The sequence below is a fragment of the Dreissena polymorpha genome, chromosome 14 (assembly GCF_020536995.1).
Source record: "Dreissena polymorpha isolate Duluth1 chromosome 14, UMN_Dpol_1.0, whole genome shotgun sequence".
Classification (NCBI taxonomy): Eukaryota; Metazoa; Mollusca; class Bivalvia; order Myida; family Dreissenidae; genus Dreissena; species Dreissena polymorpha.
Window position 1 is genome coordinate 44,381,649 of NC_068368.1, and position 12,985 is coordinate 44,394,633.

The following is a 12,985-nucleotide window of genomic DNA, read 5'->3' on the forward strand; positions in this document are numbered from 1 at the left end:
ACGGACTCGAGAGCGTTTATATAAGCCTAAGCCTTTCGATGCAATCGAGCTAAAATAAATAGGTTTTAACTAATGTCTTTTCTATAAACTCCAGACATTCACACACTGGCCGCGAATTGATCCGATACCTCGCGGGTTGAAATGCAATGCATTAAAGTGAGGCCTCGCTTTCACTGCTCTTTATACTTTTACATGTTAACATGTTGACAGGGATATGGAAGTAAGTACTTATTATGAGAACATAAACTTTAAGTTTAAACGCTTTTGCGCAAGCAATCCTCTGAAAATAAAAGGTGCACGCACAAACTGTATTGATGTCGAGAATTTAGTGTAAAACTGTTCCATCTATTTAGCCTTTTCATTCGAGATAAAATTGTTTCATGCAGTAAAACAGTGTTACAAAGACGCGGATATGTTTCATATGTTCTGGTGGTATACTCAAATTAGCCAATGGAATAAATGAAGTGAATTCATTCGTACCAAGCCGCGAGAAATTTTATTTGAATTTTATTGGACACTTACAAAGGTCAAGTAAGGTGAAAAGCTGGCTTAATACAGCTACACCGAAAAACAATGATGTTTCCAATGGACATCGTTCCGAGCTTGATGCAAAAAGTCCATTTACATCTGTTCCTCTGGGTATTTATAGTATTAGCAATATACATAAAAAATAGTACAATGTACACGTATTTACATATGATCGCCGTCCATAACATGTGAAAGCAGTGTCTATTCCTAAGCCCTGGTTTGTGTCGCATCGGATTATTATAAGGTATGTTCAACGTCACATTGGATCAGCAGACGATTGATTCCATAAAACATTATATCTTACGGAGGAGTCCGGAGATAGCCGATGTATCACAATTGTTGGTTCAACGTCGGATTTGAACAGGTGATATACCACTAATAGATAACAAAGTATGCAATCACATTTGTTGTAAAATCATGTATTTTAATGTAAATAATTCCTGACACTTTGAACCACATTTTGCATGTGTTCTTGTTACATTGTCTGTTTAAGATAAGTTTGCTGAATAGCTTGAATTATAACATGCAGAATATGAACTATTGACATGTTATATAGATCAGTAACCCGTAAATGTTATGAAAGCAACACATACTAATGGTGTGTAACCAGTTAGTAGGGAAATATCCCCATAGCATCTTGTGTCGCTAGTATTGTTTTGTAATCAGTTTGGTAGGGTAATCACCCCTTAGCTTAGTGTTTGGCTCGTCGTTATTTTTGTTGTTGAGATATGAAAAATCTACTATATTTTTTCGTTTTAGTTCACCATTAAAATTGTTGGATTTAGTTCACTGCTTAAGAATGCAAGCAGGTATGTATTTCACTTTCTTTTTTGTATGTGTTTTTTTGAGTTATTTACCTTAACACAATGAAACACTCTTATTGGTAAACATTCAAAAGGCGCTTATTACAACTTTTCATTTATTTGCAAATATCGATGTCGCCGAACTGCCTCACTTTAAAGACATATTTATTATTGTGTTGACACAAATTCTAAATATTTTTCAAAACTACAAATGATATGATGTAGTTCAAAATCAACCAATTATGCCTGGATCTGGATGGGTACGTTTCCGAGCCTTTCAGCGTCGGCGCAATTGTAGAGAGGGCGGTTATTCCGACTGTAGGACAGTTGACCTGAAACTGCCAACTGTGCCTGCGCGCACCACTTTCTTCCACATTGTTCCACTATATTACTGTATTAGGAAAAATAGTTCTTATATAGTGGGGTTTTGCACTCGATTGGTATGAAACACTTTGAGTTTTTGATAGAGTAACGTTCAACCATGTTATCTGCTTTAAGGTCTGAGAAAGTCGTAGGGGTAACTCTACGGTTAGATTGACGGACTTGGGTAAGGAAGTTTTGGCTTCACATTTCTGGTACCAGAACCTCAACCACCTTAAAGAAGATCAGTCTGTTGGCCTTTTTCTCTCCTGGAGGGGTGAGATCTTTATACGTTTTGGCATATTTCATGCAGCCAGGAGCTTTGTTGGTAAAGTCTCCAGTGATGAATCTCGCCTATTATTTTTGGATCTTTTCAACTTTGTCTTCGTCTGTTTGAAGGTGCGGATCCCAGACAATTGAGCAATGTTTTAGAGTACACCTTCCTAAAGCGACGCATGCTGATTTTCGACAGGAATCCGGGCAGTGTTTCAGGTTGCGTCACAGGAAGCCAAATGTGGATATATTCTTGTTTGATGATATTGTTCATATGTGCGTCTAATTGTGTGGACTGTCGTTTTTAGTGTATTTTGGTGATTCATTGAACATGTTTCATACAAAATAAAGCAACAGTTCTCTTCATTTTATTTACAGAACAAGTTAAACAGTTCCACTTTAAAACCAGTCGAACCAAATCAATTTTCATACGACTTTCGGTTTTTAAAACATATTATTTACAAAGTTTTTTTTTCCTTTGTATAAATATCAGCTTACCTGTACATAGTAATTTATATTTAAACAATTACATGTATCTTTACAAGGCACACGTTAATTGTTCCAACGCAAATTTCAAAATGAAAATCCAATGTCTGGAAGACACCAACCGTTAATTATAGCTAATTATTTACACATCTATAACCCTAAAATATAAACCCAATACTCGTGAACTAATTATGCTTGCAAAAATACCCGCTTGAATTGATTCCCGTTTCCATTTTCGGGTTTGTTCATGCACGTGTTTTAGGAATTCACTATATCACAACAGTGTTATTCAACCCGATTCCACTCAACAACAACCTAAACAAGTGATACTCATAACGGTACTTACACAAATTTAAAGCTGCATTATAAATAATCAAAATATAATATAGTGAACAGGAGAAGGCACCAGGTTTTTATATTAAATGCTGGAATATATTCTGTCTTCCACATTTAAACACGGCTTATATAAGAATCAAATAACCTTGGGCTGATTATTTGATAAATGCATTTTGATGCCATTATAAATCCGTGTATTTACTATAAATATAAGGCTGAAATTATGCATATTTTTTAAAGGAACGACGCTACTAATTGACATGGTTGAAAATTTAAGAATTACACGTCACAGATTTTATTGATACTATAACTGAAGATATATATACATACATAAAAAATGTCAGCGTTGACGAGCTTTATAAATATGTGCCGTGCTCTGTGAAAATGAGGTTTAATGCATGTGCGTAAAGTGTCGTCCATGATTAGCATGTGCAGTCCGCACAGGCTAATAAGTGACGACACTTTCCGCTTTAATGTTATTTTTCGTTTCAAGAAAGTATCTTCTTACCAAAAAACACGTTAAGGCGTTGAGTGTCGTCCCTGATTAGCCTGTGCGGAGCCCCTTTCACAGAGCACGGCCCATATATATAAAAAAGAATAACTACACGGAAAACATCAATTATTGGTTGTCATGCGATCGAAAAACTTTGGTCTGTCAGTCCTAATTGTTTGATAGCTGCATATACGAGTCCTATATTTACAGATAAATACTTCAGACGCATTATCAATACACATGCATGTCTAGAATACCAATAAACAACAGGACCAGGGACCAAAATACACGCCCGTATCAAAAAGGAGACTCAAATCTGAAATAGCTGTACGACTAATAGAGCGGAAAACCGCGCGCCAAACCGCCCAGCCATCCTCCATCCGCCAAGCGTCTTTCCATAAAGCGTCCCGAAAAGAGAACGTATTTTAAAAAGTGTAAATAAGCATTGTAAACATATAATTATAAACGTGCAAATAACTATTTGATTTCCGTCGTTTTGTAGCTTAATATCAAATATGACATGCTATTCATATAAAGTATGTTTATCAGTCATGTCTACATGTAAAATATTGGTTCATCAAAAAACATTTCATTGTCTTTACTATTTGTATTAATACAAACTATGTAAACATGATGCATAAATAAAACATAAGATAATTAGAATAGTTTTAATTGCCGCTCACTTTCCAGCCATATCAACAAGAACGTCATTGGTGCTTATTTCGTATTAATATTCGCTCGATATCTCAACTTTACACGCTAAGAATTTTCTTAACGGGGGCTGCAATTTTGTGATTCCGCTAAAAAAATTTGCAGCTTGTTCAAGTGATATTATGGGCATCTAACAGTTTTGAGGTGTCTATCGCAACCGTTGTTTATTTTTGGTGTTTTCACTTCATATACATTTATATTTGTTAATGCAGCATCAACATACTAAAACAATATCCCGGAAAGAGAAAAATAATGCATTTGAATATCAACCGTACTTTCGTTTGACAACTGATCATGCATGTACGATGTGAATCTAAATTTAGTTTAAGTGCAGATTATTTCATTCGACACAAAGACATAATTTTGTTTTACGGATCATTTCGGCTTATATGACTGGGTGAGTCACGTAAAATATAGAATATAAAACTCCTTTGACCTGTTCATTCTTTTCAGCTCAATTCAACATTGTAAAATGCCCATACTATCGCTTTAGGTCGAGATTTAGAGAGAATATTAATTCGAAATAAACCTTAATGACTCTCTTGCTGACATGGCTTGAAAGTGAGCGTCATTTTTTTTATAAAAGTGATAACGGGTAAAAAACGGCGAAAACCCCGTCGCGACATAGACGTCGCCAACTTGTTGTCACGTGATTACCGCCTCCGATGACTTGTATAAATAGAGAAAAAAACAAATTCGGATTTCTTATTACATAAGAAAGCAGCAATAAATTACATTATCATGCCGCTAAGATAATCTAACTAAAACAATGCGCATAGTATACAATTGATCCATCCTTAAGCATGTAATCGAAGAATGCGAATTTCATTGTCTTCCAATTTGAAGCACAGGTTAACAATTATACAAATACTTCTTGCTCAGTAGCAAATCGGACTGGTATATAAGTTAAGAAGTGTAGCACTCTTCGAAAGCAAAGTCCTAAATGTATAACAATGTAATGGCAAAACAAACTGCAAAAGTGAGAGTTGGGTACAAATATATACGAATATCAGACGTGTCTTCCGCGAATAACAAAAAAAAATAATATCAAGGAACGCCTGAAAAACGTTATCAAAATATACAACACTTTTAAGCCAATGAATAACTAGGTGGTCGGTTAGCGTGTTATTCAGAGTGGATCATATTCGAGCCGCAAGGAAGTTTCAATGTTAGGCATTTTATCCAATATTTCAAATTGGCATTAACGTATTTTAAATACGCAGTTAAAATGTTTAAACAAAACAAAAGTGCAACAAAATGTAACATACATAAACAAAGCTAAACAATGGCATCATACACGATAATACAATCAATGCAAATACCACAGCTGACAGCAGATGGAACTTTACTTCTATTTTTTTACCGGCCTTATCAATGAAATTTCGTTGACATTTGTAATAAATCCTCTTATCGAAGGCCACTGTTGATGAGACCACATGTTCCTTTCCCGCATAAAAATTCTGTATCCCGCATCGTATAACTGTCTAAGGGCTGATAACTGCAAATGACCGGGAAGCGGAATGCTGCCCCAGTTTTTCGGTGATGATGGTCGCTCAGAAAGGAAATGCGTTTCCATAGAGATTTGCTTGACGTCATCTAGCGCTCCCGATGCGATCATTTGAGGAATAGCATGCCACTCATCGCCTTCGATGTCTATTTTTAGAAGATCGATAGGTTTCTGAAAAGAACAACACACTAGTTGAGTTGGGTTATAATAGACCGGTATATTACTTGGTAACAACTAAGTGAGTTGTAAAAGACCAATGAATATTTAGTACAGAGGCAATGAATTGACGTATAGATTCTCAGTAACCAAGAAGCGATTTGTAGTAAACCGGTAGATATTTGGTAGCCAACACGTGAGTTGTAATAGATCAAAATAATTTTTGTTAACCAGGAAATGACATGTAATTAACCGGTAGCTATTTCGTAACCAAGAATTGAAATAAACATCTAGCTGTCTACATTTCAGTTAATCACTTCAATAATTGCACGTGATCACAAAATCCAATCCAGTTACATCACACTATTGGATAAAACAATTTGACAAACACAAAGTGGATCGATTTGTGTTCGTTTAGTGGTTGATGGCCCTCATTGGAATATCTCTCCCTCGTACGAAATAGTAAACATAATACAAGATGTAAAGGTTTTACAATCTGACACCTGTATACAATCGCGGATTGGTACATTATGCAAAGAAATGAAGGTCGCCGTGGTGTAGCGAATAGTGTATAGTGTGCGCCTATCGACCGGTAAATCACGTGTTTAATCCCCACTGTGTAGCGTTCTTTAGACCCAACGGCACCAAGTACTGGCTCTACCCTGGAAGCGGACTCGAGAGCGTTTCAATAAGCCTTCGGCTTTCGACGCAATTCAGCTAAAATGTAAGGTTTGATAATTATCAAAACAGCTTTTGAATGTCAACATACATAGGGTATAACTTACATCAGTATGGCCAAGCTCCTTTCGTATTGAAGACAGTGTTTTGATTGGCCAGCCATAGTTGTTAACCGTATCTTCTCCACCCAAGCCCCATTTGTAAAACTTAATGTGCTCCGTAATTCTCGACGTACTTCTGTTCATGCTGCGAATATTACAAAGCAAAACATTCAAATGCTCGCATACACATTAATATACAATATTTATGCACAGTTGTAGTTCCTTGCTCTCACATACAGCGTAACCGTCGTGCAAGAGATTGATTAATATAAACACATGACCGGTTTCAGCATTACACTGATTAAATTCTTGTCGTTACAGACTTAGCGGTTTTGGTCGCAAACAGTGTATAGCTAGATCCAGTGAAATTTAAAATGTTGAAGAGAATACGTTTACTGCAAATACTGTGAGAAAATAATCCTTCGACAGTTTGGAAAGCTAAGCATGTGATTAATACGAGTTTGGTACTTTCAGGAAATTGTCATTTGCTTGTTGAAAATGGCTCAAAAGCCAGATAAATGTACTGGGCAAAAGATAATGATCATTTTATGTTATTTACAATTTGTATTTGACAGGAAAACGATTATACAAAAACGAATTGCAATCGATTCTTTGGTGTTTTAGTTGTACCTTTTTTCCATAACACGTTCGATTTGAATTAGTTTGTTGTTATCTTTACTGCGGCCGTAATATTTGAAGTAAATCTATGTTGACATTGTTTCGGACGGTATCTACATAACAATTTACTTCCGTTGCTAAAGGTTGTGGTAATGTCGGCTGCTGAACGCAGACGCGTTATTTTATTAACGACGTGGAGCCCAATATTTTACAATTTGTTACGCGACATCAAACGTCGAGGAAAGATCTTGTGATGAGTAACTATCAGATTTAATAGCGCACGTGGTGACCGCTTATGACTTCTGATATATTCGGCTAGAAACGCCGCTGCGATTCCGAGTTTGAAAAACGAATAACTTCGCGGAAACATGAAATCCAATTGCGTGTTTTTGATGGAGGGTGTTAGGAAACGCGCATTCGAAACAAAATATCTCATCTGTCAATAGTCAATTTATAAATAGTAACAAACAACCATATACAATAGCGACCTTATTAAATGAAATAAGCATTGCTGAGAATTATCAATCTGCAATATTGAACGCTAATATCATCCAGAAATATATACATGTATATAATTTATAGTTTGTATCCAATTATTTTAAACTAATTGACAAAAAGTTTTAAGGGAAAAAATATTTCTTACAAAAGGCTTCTAGTGAACACTTCTTGCCTTATTACACAATATAATAATAAAATAGCAAATTTATTATTTTTCTATAATTAATTTAAACAGTAAATCGTTATTTTATACAATTAAACATAATAACATTTTACTTTACAAAACAAGAGGGTCATGATGGCCCTGTATCGGTCCACTGCTAAACGGTTGAAATGCCCGCATTGATTGCGCAATATAAAAATGCCAACCATTTTCGGTCCGATTTGCTAGTTTTCTTGGCTTAAATAATATGCTTCATTATTTCTTCAATTAAAAAAGGGTGCATGTTTTACATGGTTGCGTTATGCAAGGTTGCGGTATATATGGTTTTCTAAGGTACTTAGAATCTTACCTGGGATCGAACGCGTACACATCACAGCCAAACAAGTCCACCGTGGCATAATCGAAATCAAACTGATAATTGATGCTGAAATATATAAGTTGTTGCACAGATGAGGCAAACTTTATGGTGATTTTGTCTACAATATTAGGTGATTCTGTCAAAAAGTCCAAAGCACCAATCAATCGCAAATCTTTCACGACCAGCACTTTACGGGTCCCTGATATAACACAGGAGTACTACAAAAACAAACAGTGTCATAGTAACGGAATGAGCGCTAAATGCAAGATAATTAATTTAGCGTAGAGATCTATTGATAAGTTGGCGATAGGTTACCCGAATGAATACACGACACAAGGCGCCTTTGGTTTGTACGGTTTGTCAACGCATATTTCCTTGCCTCCGTCCTTGAGACTGCCGACTCTGATAACGTCCTTGCAAAGAACCTGTAGCCGGTTTATGTACCTGCAAAGCAGAGTTACTGGAAGTAATGGTGCATACAATATAAAACAGTATGTCACAGAGCTTAATCGTATTGTTTGACTTGTTATAGTCAACTCATAGCTCATAACCACTCTCAAGGTCGCGTTTTGGTGCAATCTTGATAAAACTTGGTCAAACTATTATAAACAAGTTCCACAAGGATTGGCCCTACATGACCCAGTTTCAAACTCGAATGAGATAATTTGTTCAAATATGCAGACCAATGGGTAATACATGCGGCCTCTAGAATCTTCATAAAGCAATTATTACCGTAGAAACAATACGATCAAGCGCCAATGATTTGCATTGTGCGCCATATGAGTTATTTACTGAATCCGGATAGTGCCATCTATAATCTCGCCCTTCTTTCACCAAGGGCGACACATGATACACGACATTTTGCGAGACATTTAACACGAAATATCGCCCTTGTGTAGGTAGCCCAAAAGACGATATATCGTGTTAAATATATCATGCGTCGCCGCGACTGTCGCGCAAAATATCGTGCGTCGCCGTGACTGTCGCGCAAAATATCGTGCGTCGCCGCGGCTGTCGCACACAATATCGTGCGTAGCCGCGACTAACGCGCAAAATATCGTGTATCGTATGTCGCCCTTGATGAAAGAATTCAGACCACGACACACGACGCACGAAGCGATACTCGATATGTTGCGCGACAGTCGCGGCGACACGCAATATTTGTACTGTTCAAATATCGCTGTAATAATAACGCCTGTCGACTGTCGCGTTTTCAAAAAATAAGAATGCGACAGTCGCCCTTTTATATGCGATATCTTGCCCATTTGAACACGAACGTCGCACTTTAAGAACGCAACCGTCGCCCTTAATGAACGCGACCGGCGCCCTTTTATATGCGATATCTCGCCCTTTGAACACGACCGTCGCTCTTTACAAACGCGACCGTCGCTCTTTATGAACGCGACCGTCGCCCTATTATATGCGATATCATGCACTTTGAGAACGCGACAGTCGACTTTTTATAGGCGATATCTCGCCTATAAAAGGGCGCCGGTCGCGTTCATAAAGGGCGACGGTCGTGTTCAAAGGGCGAGATATTGCATATAAAAGGGCGACTGTCGCATTCTAATTTTTAAATATCGAGTATTGCTTCGTGCGTCGTGTGTCGCCCTTGATAAAAGAAGGGCGAGTTTATAGATGGCACTATCAGGATTCCATAGTTATTAAATTAAATAAATATATTGCGTTTCGAACAAAAAATCTGTGTGAAATACGATTCATTATCGTTCACGAGAATGCACAATTCATTTCGCCATGCATATATATTGACCGCAGAATTTTATTTCCAGACATGCTCTATGCTGCAAGAAAAACACACCACCAGGGAAGGGTTGTGTTACAGCATACTCGGGCTGTTAATGGATCGGAAGATGGTTGTGTCTGGCAACAATAAAGAGCACTGCTAAAACGACCTACTCACAGATTTTCAAACAAATACAATTATGATATTCTTTTTACATCCGAAAATGAATGTCCGAAAATTAGTGAAAAGTGTTTGTAATGACAGACCATGAAATGACAATCATTATAATGATGATGGCACAGAAATATGCTGTAAAAACCATTAGTACTTGGTGCAATTGTACAACGTTTGCAGCGCTTAACTGTGGACTTACATGTGTATTCTTTGATTTTTTCATTGAAACTGTTGATATCAAGTGGAGCGCTGACATTAAAGAGACTTTTTCACGTTTTTGGTAAATTGATAAAATTGAAAAAAAAAGTTTCAGATTTGCAAAGTTTTGTTGTAGTTATGATATGTGTGAGGAAACAGCAATACTGAACATTTACTATGCTAAAAATATCCATTATATGCATCGTTAAAAACCAACTCACACTTAACACCAATAATCATAGCTTATCATATACATGTATAGGTGCGCATGCGTATCCCGGCAACTCACAGCTTCCCTTCTGTTGGGAAATGCACGCACAAATACGTTGTGCTAAATCCCGTAATTACAAGTTAATAAATGACCGGGTTTAGAATTCGCGACGCTCACGGTGAAAGTCCGGAGCTTTACCAACTGAGCTAGCCTAGTGCGGCTGGTTTGGTTCGTGATTTACAAACATGCAGTAAAACGGACAATCAGATACCGCCAAAACAGAATATCCCAGCGGATATAAAGTATTTTGATATGGTCTCATTTCTTTATTTGTAAAAACGAGTTAAAATACATGCTATCGGAGACAACTAGCATCTGCTATGAATCATAGCAGATGCTAGTGGTCTCCGATAGCATGTATGTCGAATTGACAACAATGTTTCACACAATACATTACATTCAAACTGCTAAATACGTTTGCAACTTCTTTCCTGAGTATTTAATGTTCACAAAATTACAAAACGATCGAAATATATTTCGTTAACGATACCTTTGTTTCTGTATGCACTAGAATTGTGTCACCAAACATTAAATATTTGAGAAACAAAACCAATCAAATGACCATAATTCATTGCAAAATGATAACAAATACATACTCCTTTATTTACGAGAATCTTCACGTTAAGGTTATTCATCTGTGAAACATTTAGCGAGATCCATCCAACAAAGAGGAGTGTAAAACACAAAATATTCAAACAAGACATTATGTAGTGGAAAATATGCCCTAATTCTGTCAGAATTATAAGAAAATCGAGACTGATCCCATGTTTTAAGAGGAGTTTATACAAATGTTAAAACAAGAAATCATGTAACGGATAAAAATGCCATAATTCTGTCAAAATTATGAAAAAGGGAGATCAACCAAGTAGTGAAAGCGGAGTTTATAACACTAGGTTTGGGAAGTGCGTAGGTATGGGTGGACGGACGTGAAGGCATGCAAATTAACAACTTAATACACTTACGTCCAATAAATATTCATCTGATCTGTAGATGAAAGTCTCTCCAGCTCTTTTGCCAATGGTATTTCATACGTCTCAACATCCTCTACAAAAGTCGTAGTCTCGTGGGCAACAACTTCCGGAGCCTGAAAGATACAAAATATATAACCCTTGTTATTACATTAAGATATTACATGTATATTACATTTTTGTAAAGGAACATTTCGAACGTTTTCATATGCAACATATGCTTTACAAGGGACAAAATTGTCACAAAACCAGGTTTTCATTGTGAAAAAAAATCTGATAAAGGGAGAAAACTCAAACTGAACTTTTGAAATGAACAAACAAAATTAACCCCCTTTGTAAGTTTGTTTTTAATAAAAATCTATTTTTAGTCGTGGCGACCTTGACATTCGAGATATTGACGTGATTCTTTCGTGCGACACACCGTCCCATGATGGTGAACAAATGTGCCAAATGATTTTAAAATCTCACAATGAATGACATAGTTATGGCCAGGACAAGCTCATTTATGGCCATTTTTGACCTTTGAACTCAAAGTGTGACCTTGACCTTGGAGATATCAACGTAATTATTTCGCGCGACACACCGTCCAATGATGGTGAACAAATATGCCAAATGATTTTAAAATCTGACAATGAACGACATAGTTATGGCCCGGACAAGCTTGTTCCGCCCGCCCGCCAGCCCGCCAGCCCGCCCGCATTCGCCAATCTAATAACCAGTTTTTTCCTTCGGAAAACCTGGTTAAAAAGGCCAGTCGCATTCGGTGAGTTTTTAGTTTAATAACATCCGTATGCAATTAATCGAATAAGATTAGTTTTAAATTAGTTGATTCAATTTATTCAATATCATATTGTTATTACTGTCCTTATTAATGAACAAACAACGATTTAAAAGTTTAATTTGACAAAAACATGAACGGTCGCGTTTCTTTTGTTCACAACTATATATGGTTGTGTGACGTCAATGCTTTCGTCAAACACTGATGAAGCGGTTAAATAACTGTTAAGGAATGGCAACTAAAACTGAATTTCTACTCTATGTTATCATTTCTCTTCTTCTTCCCCTTTAAATGCAGGGCTCCTCTGGAGCATCGATGCAATTTGACTATTTAATGAGTCTTGGGCCAGGGTAGAACCAGTACTTGATGTCTTTGGGGTAGATCTAAAGAAAGCTCTCACAGTGTGGATCGAACCCGTGAACTCCAGATCCCGTGACACCATATCCAATACACCACGGCATGTCAAAATTACATATATAATTGGAACAATAGTTGAATGGGTATGTAAATACTCAAATGTATTAATTATTTTGGTTACTTATCTAATCAACCTATTGGTGAATATTACATTTTTATCAAACGGATACTGCTTTCGTATAAAAGCAATTTTTCGCCGATTTCAAAATAAGTGCTATTTAATCAGGCTAAATAAACAAAAACGTTATCATTTTATTTAATCTTGTGGTGATAATTCTTAAGTATAATCTGCATGATTATTCAAAAGATCCTCTTGTTTTGGTACCTTAACGTTTCTATTCATTTTGATGAAAACTGTACTAGTCT

The 12,985-nt window shown here is 36.6% G+C and overlaps 2 protein-coding genes across 16 annotated transcripts in view; both read right to left on the minus strand.

The window, feature by feature from the left end:
* LOC127858367 (probable methyltransferase-like protein 24) overlaps positions 1-12,985 on the minus strand; it is a 264,328-nt gene that overhangs the window by 42,321 nt on the left and 209,022 nt on the right. The gene's annotated exons all lie outside the window — the stretch shown is intronic.
* Positions 2,317-12,985, minus strand: part of LOC127858369 (uncharacterized) — a 275,468-nt gene continuing 264,799 nt past the window's right edge. For 6 of the 15 annotated variants that reach the window (XM_052395452.1, XM_052395443.1, XM_052395449.1 and 3 more), the window contains exons 2-6: positions 11,419-11,540; positions 8,385-8,513; positions 8,061-8,135; positions 6,439-6,577; positions 2,317-5,668 (exon numbers count right to left, since the gene is read on the minus strand). In XM_052395452.1, coding sequence (XP_052251412.1) covers positions 5,342-5,668; positions 6,439-6,577; positions 8,061-8,135; positions 8,385-8,513; positions 11,419-11,540 — 792 coding nt within the window. In that variant the 3' untranslated portion in view covers positions 2,317-5,341. The remainder of the gene's footprint in view (positions 5,669-6,438; positions 6,578-8,060; positions 8,136-8,384; positions 8,514-11,418; positions 11,541-12,985) is intronic. The other 9 variants (XM_052395450.1, XM_052395439.1, XM_052395445.1 and 6 more) reach the window with 5 other exon arrangements.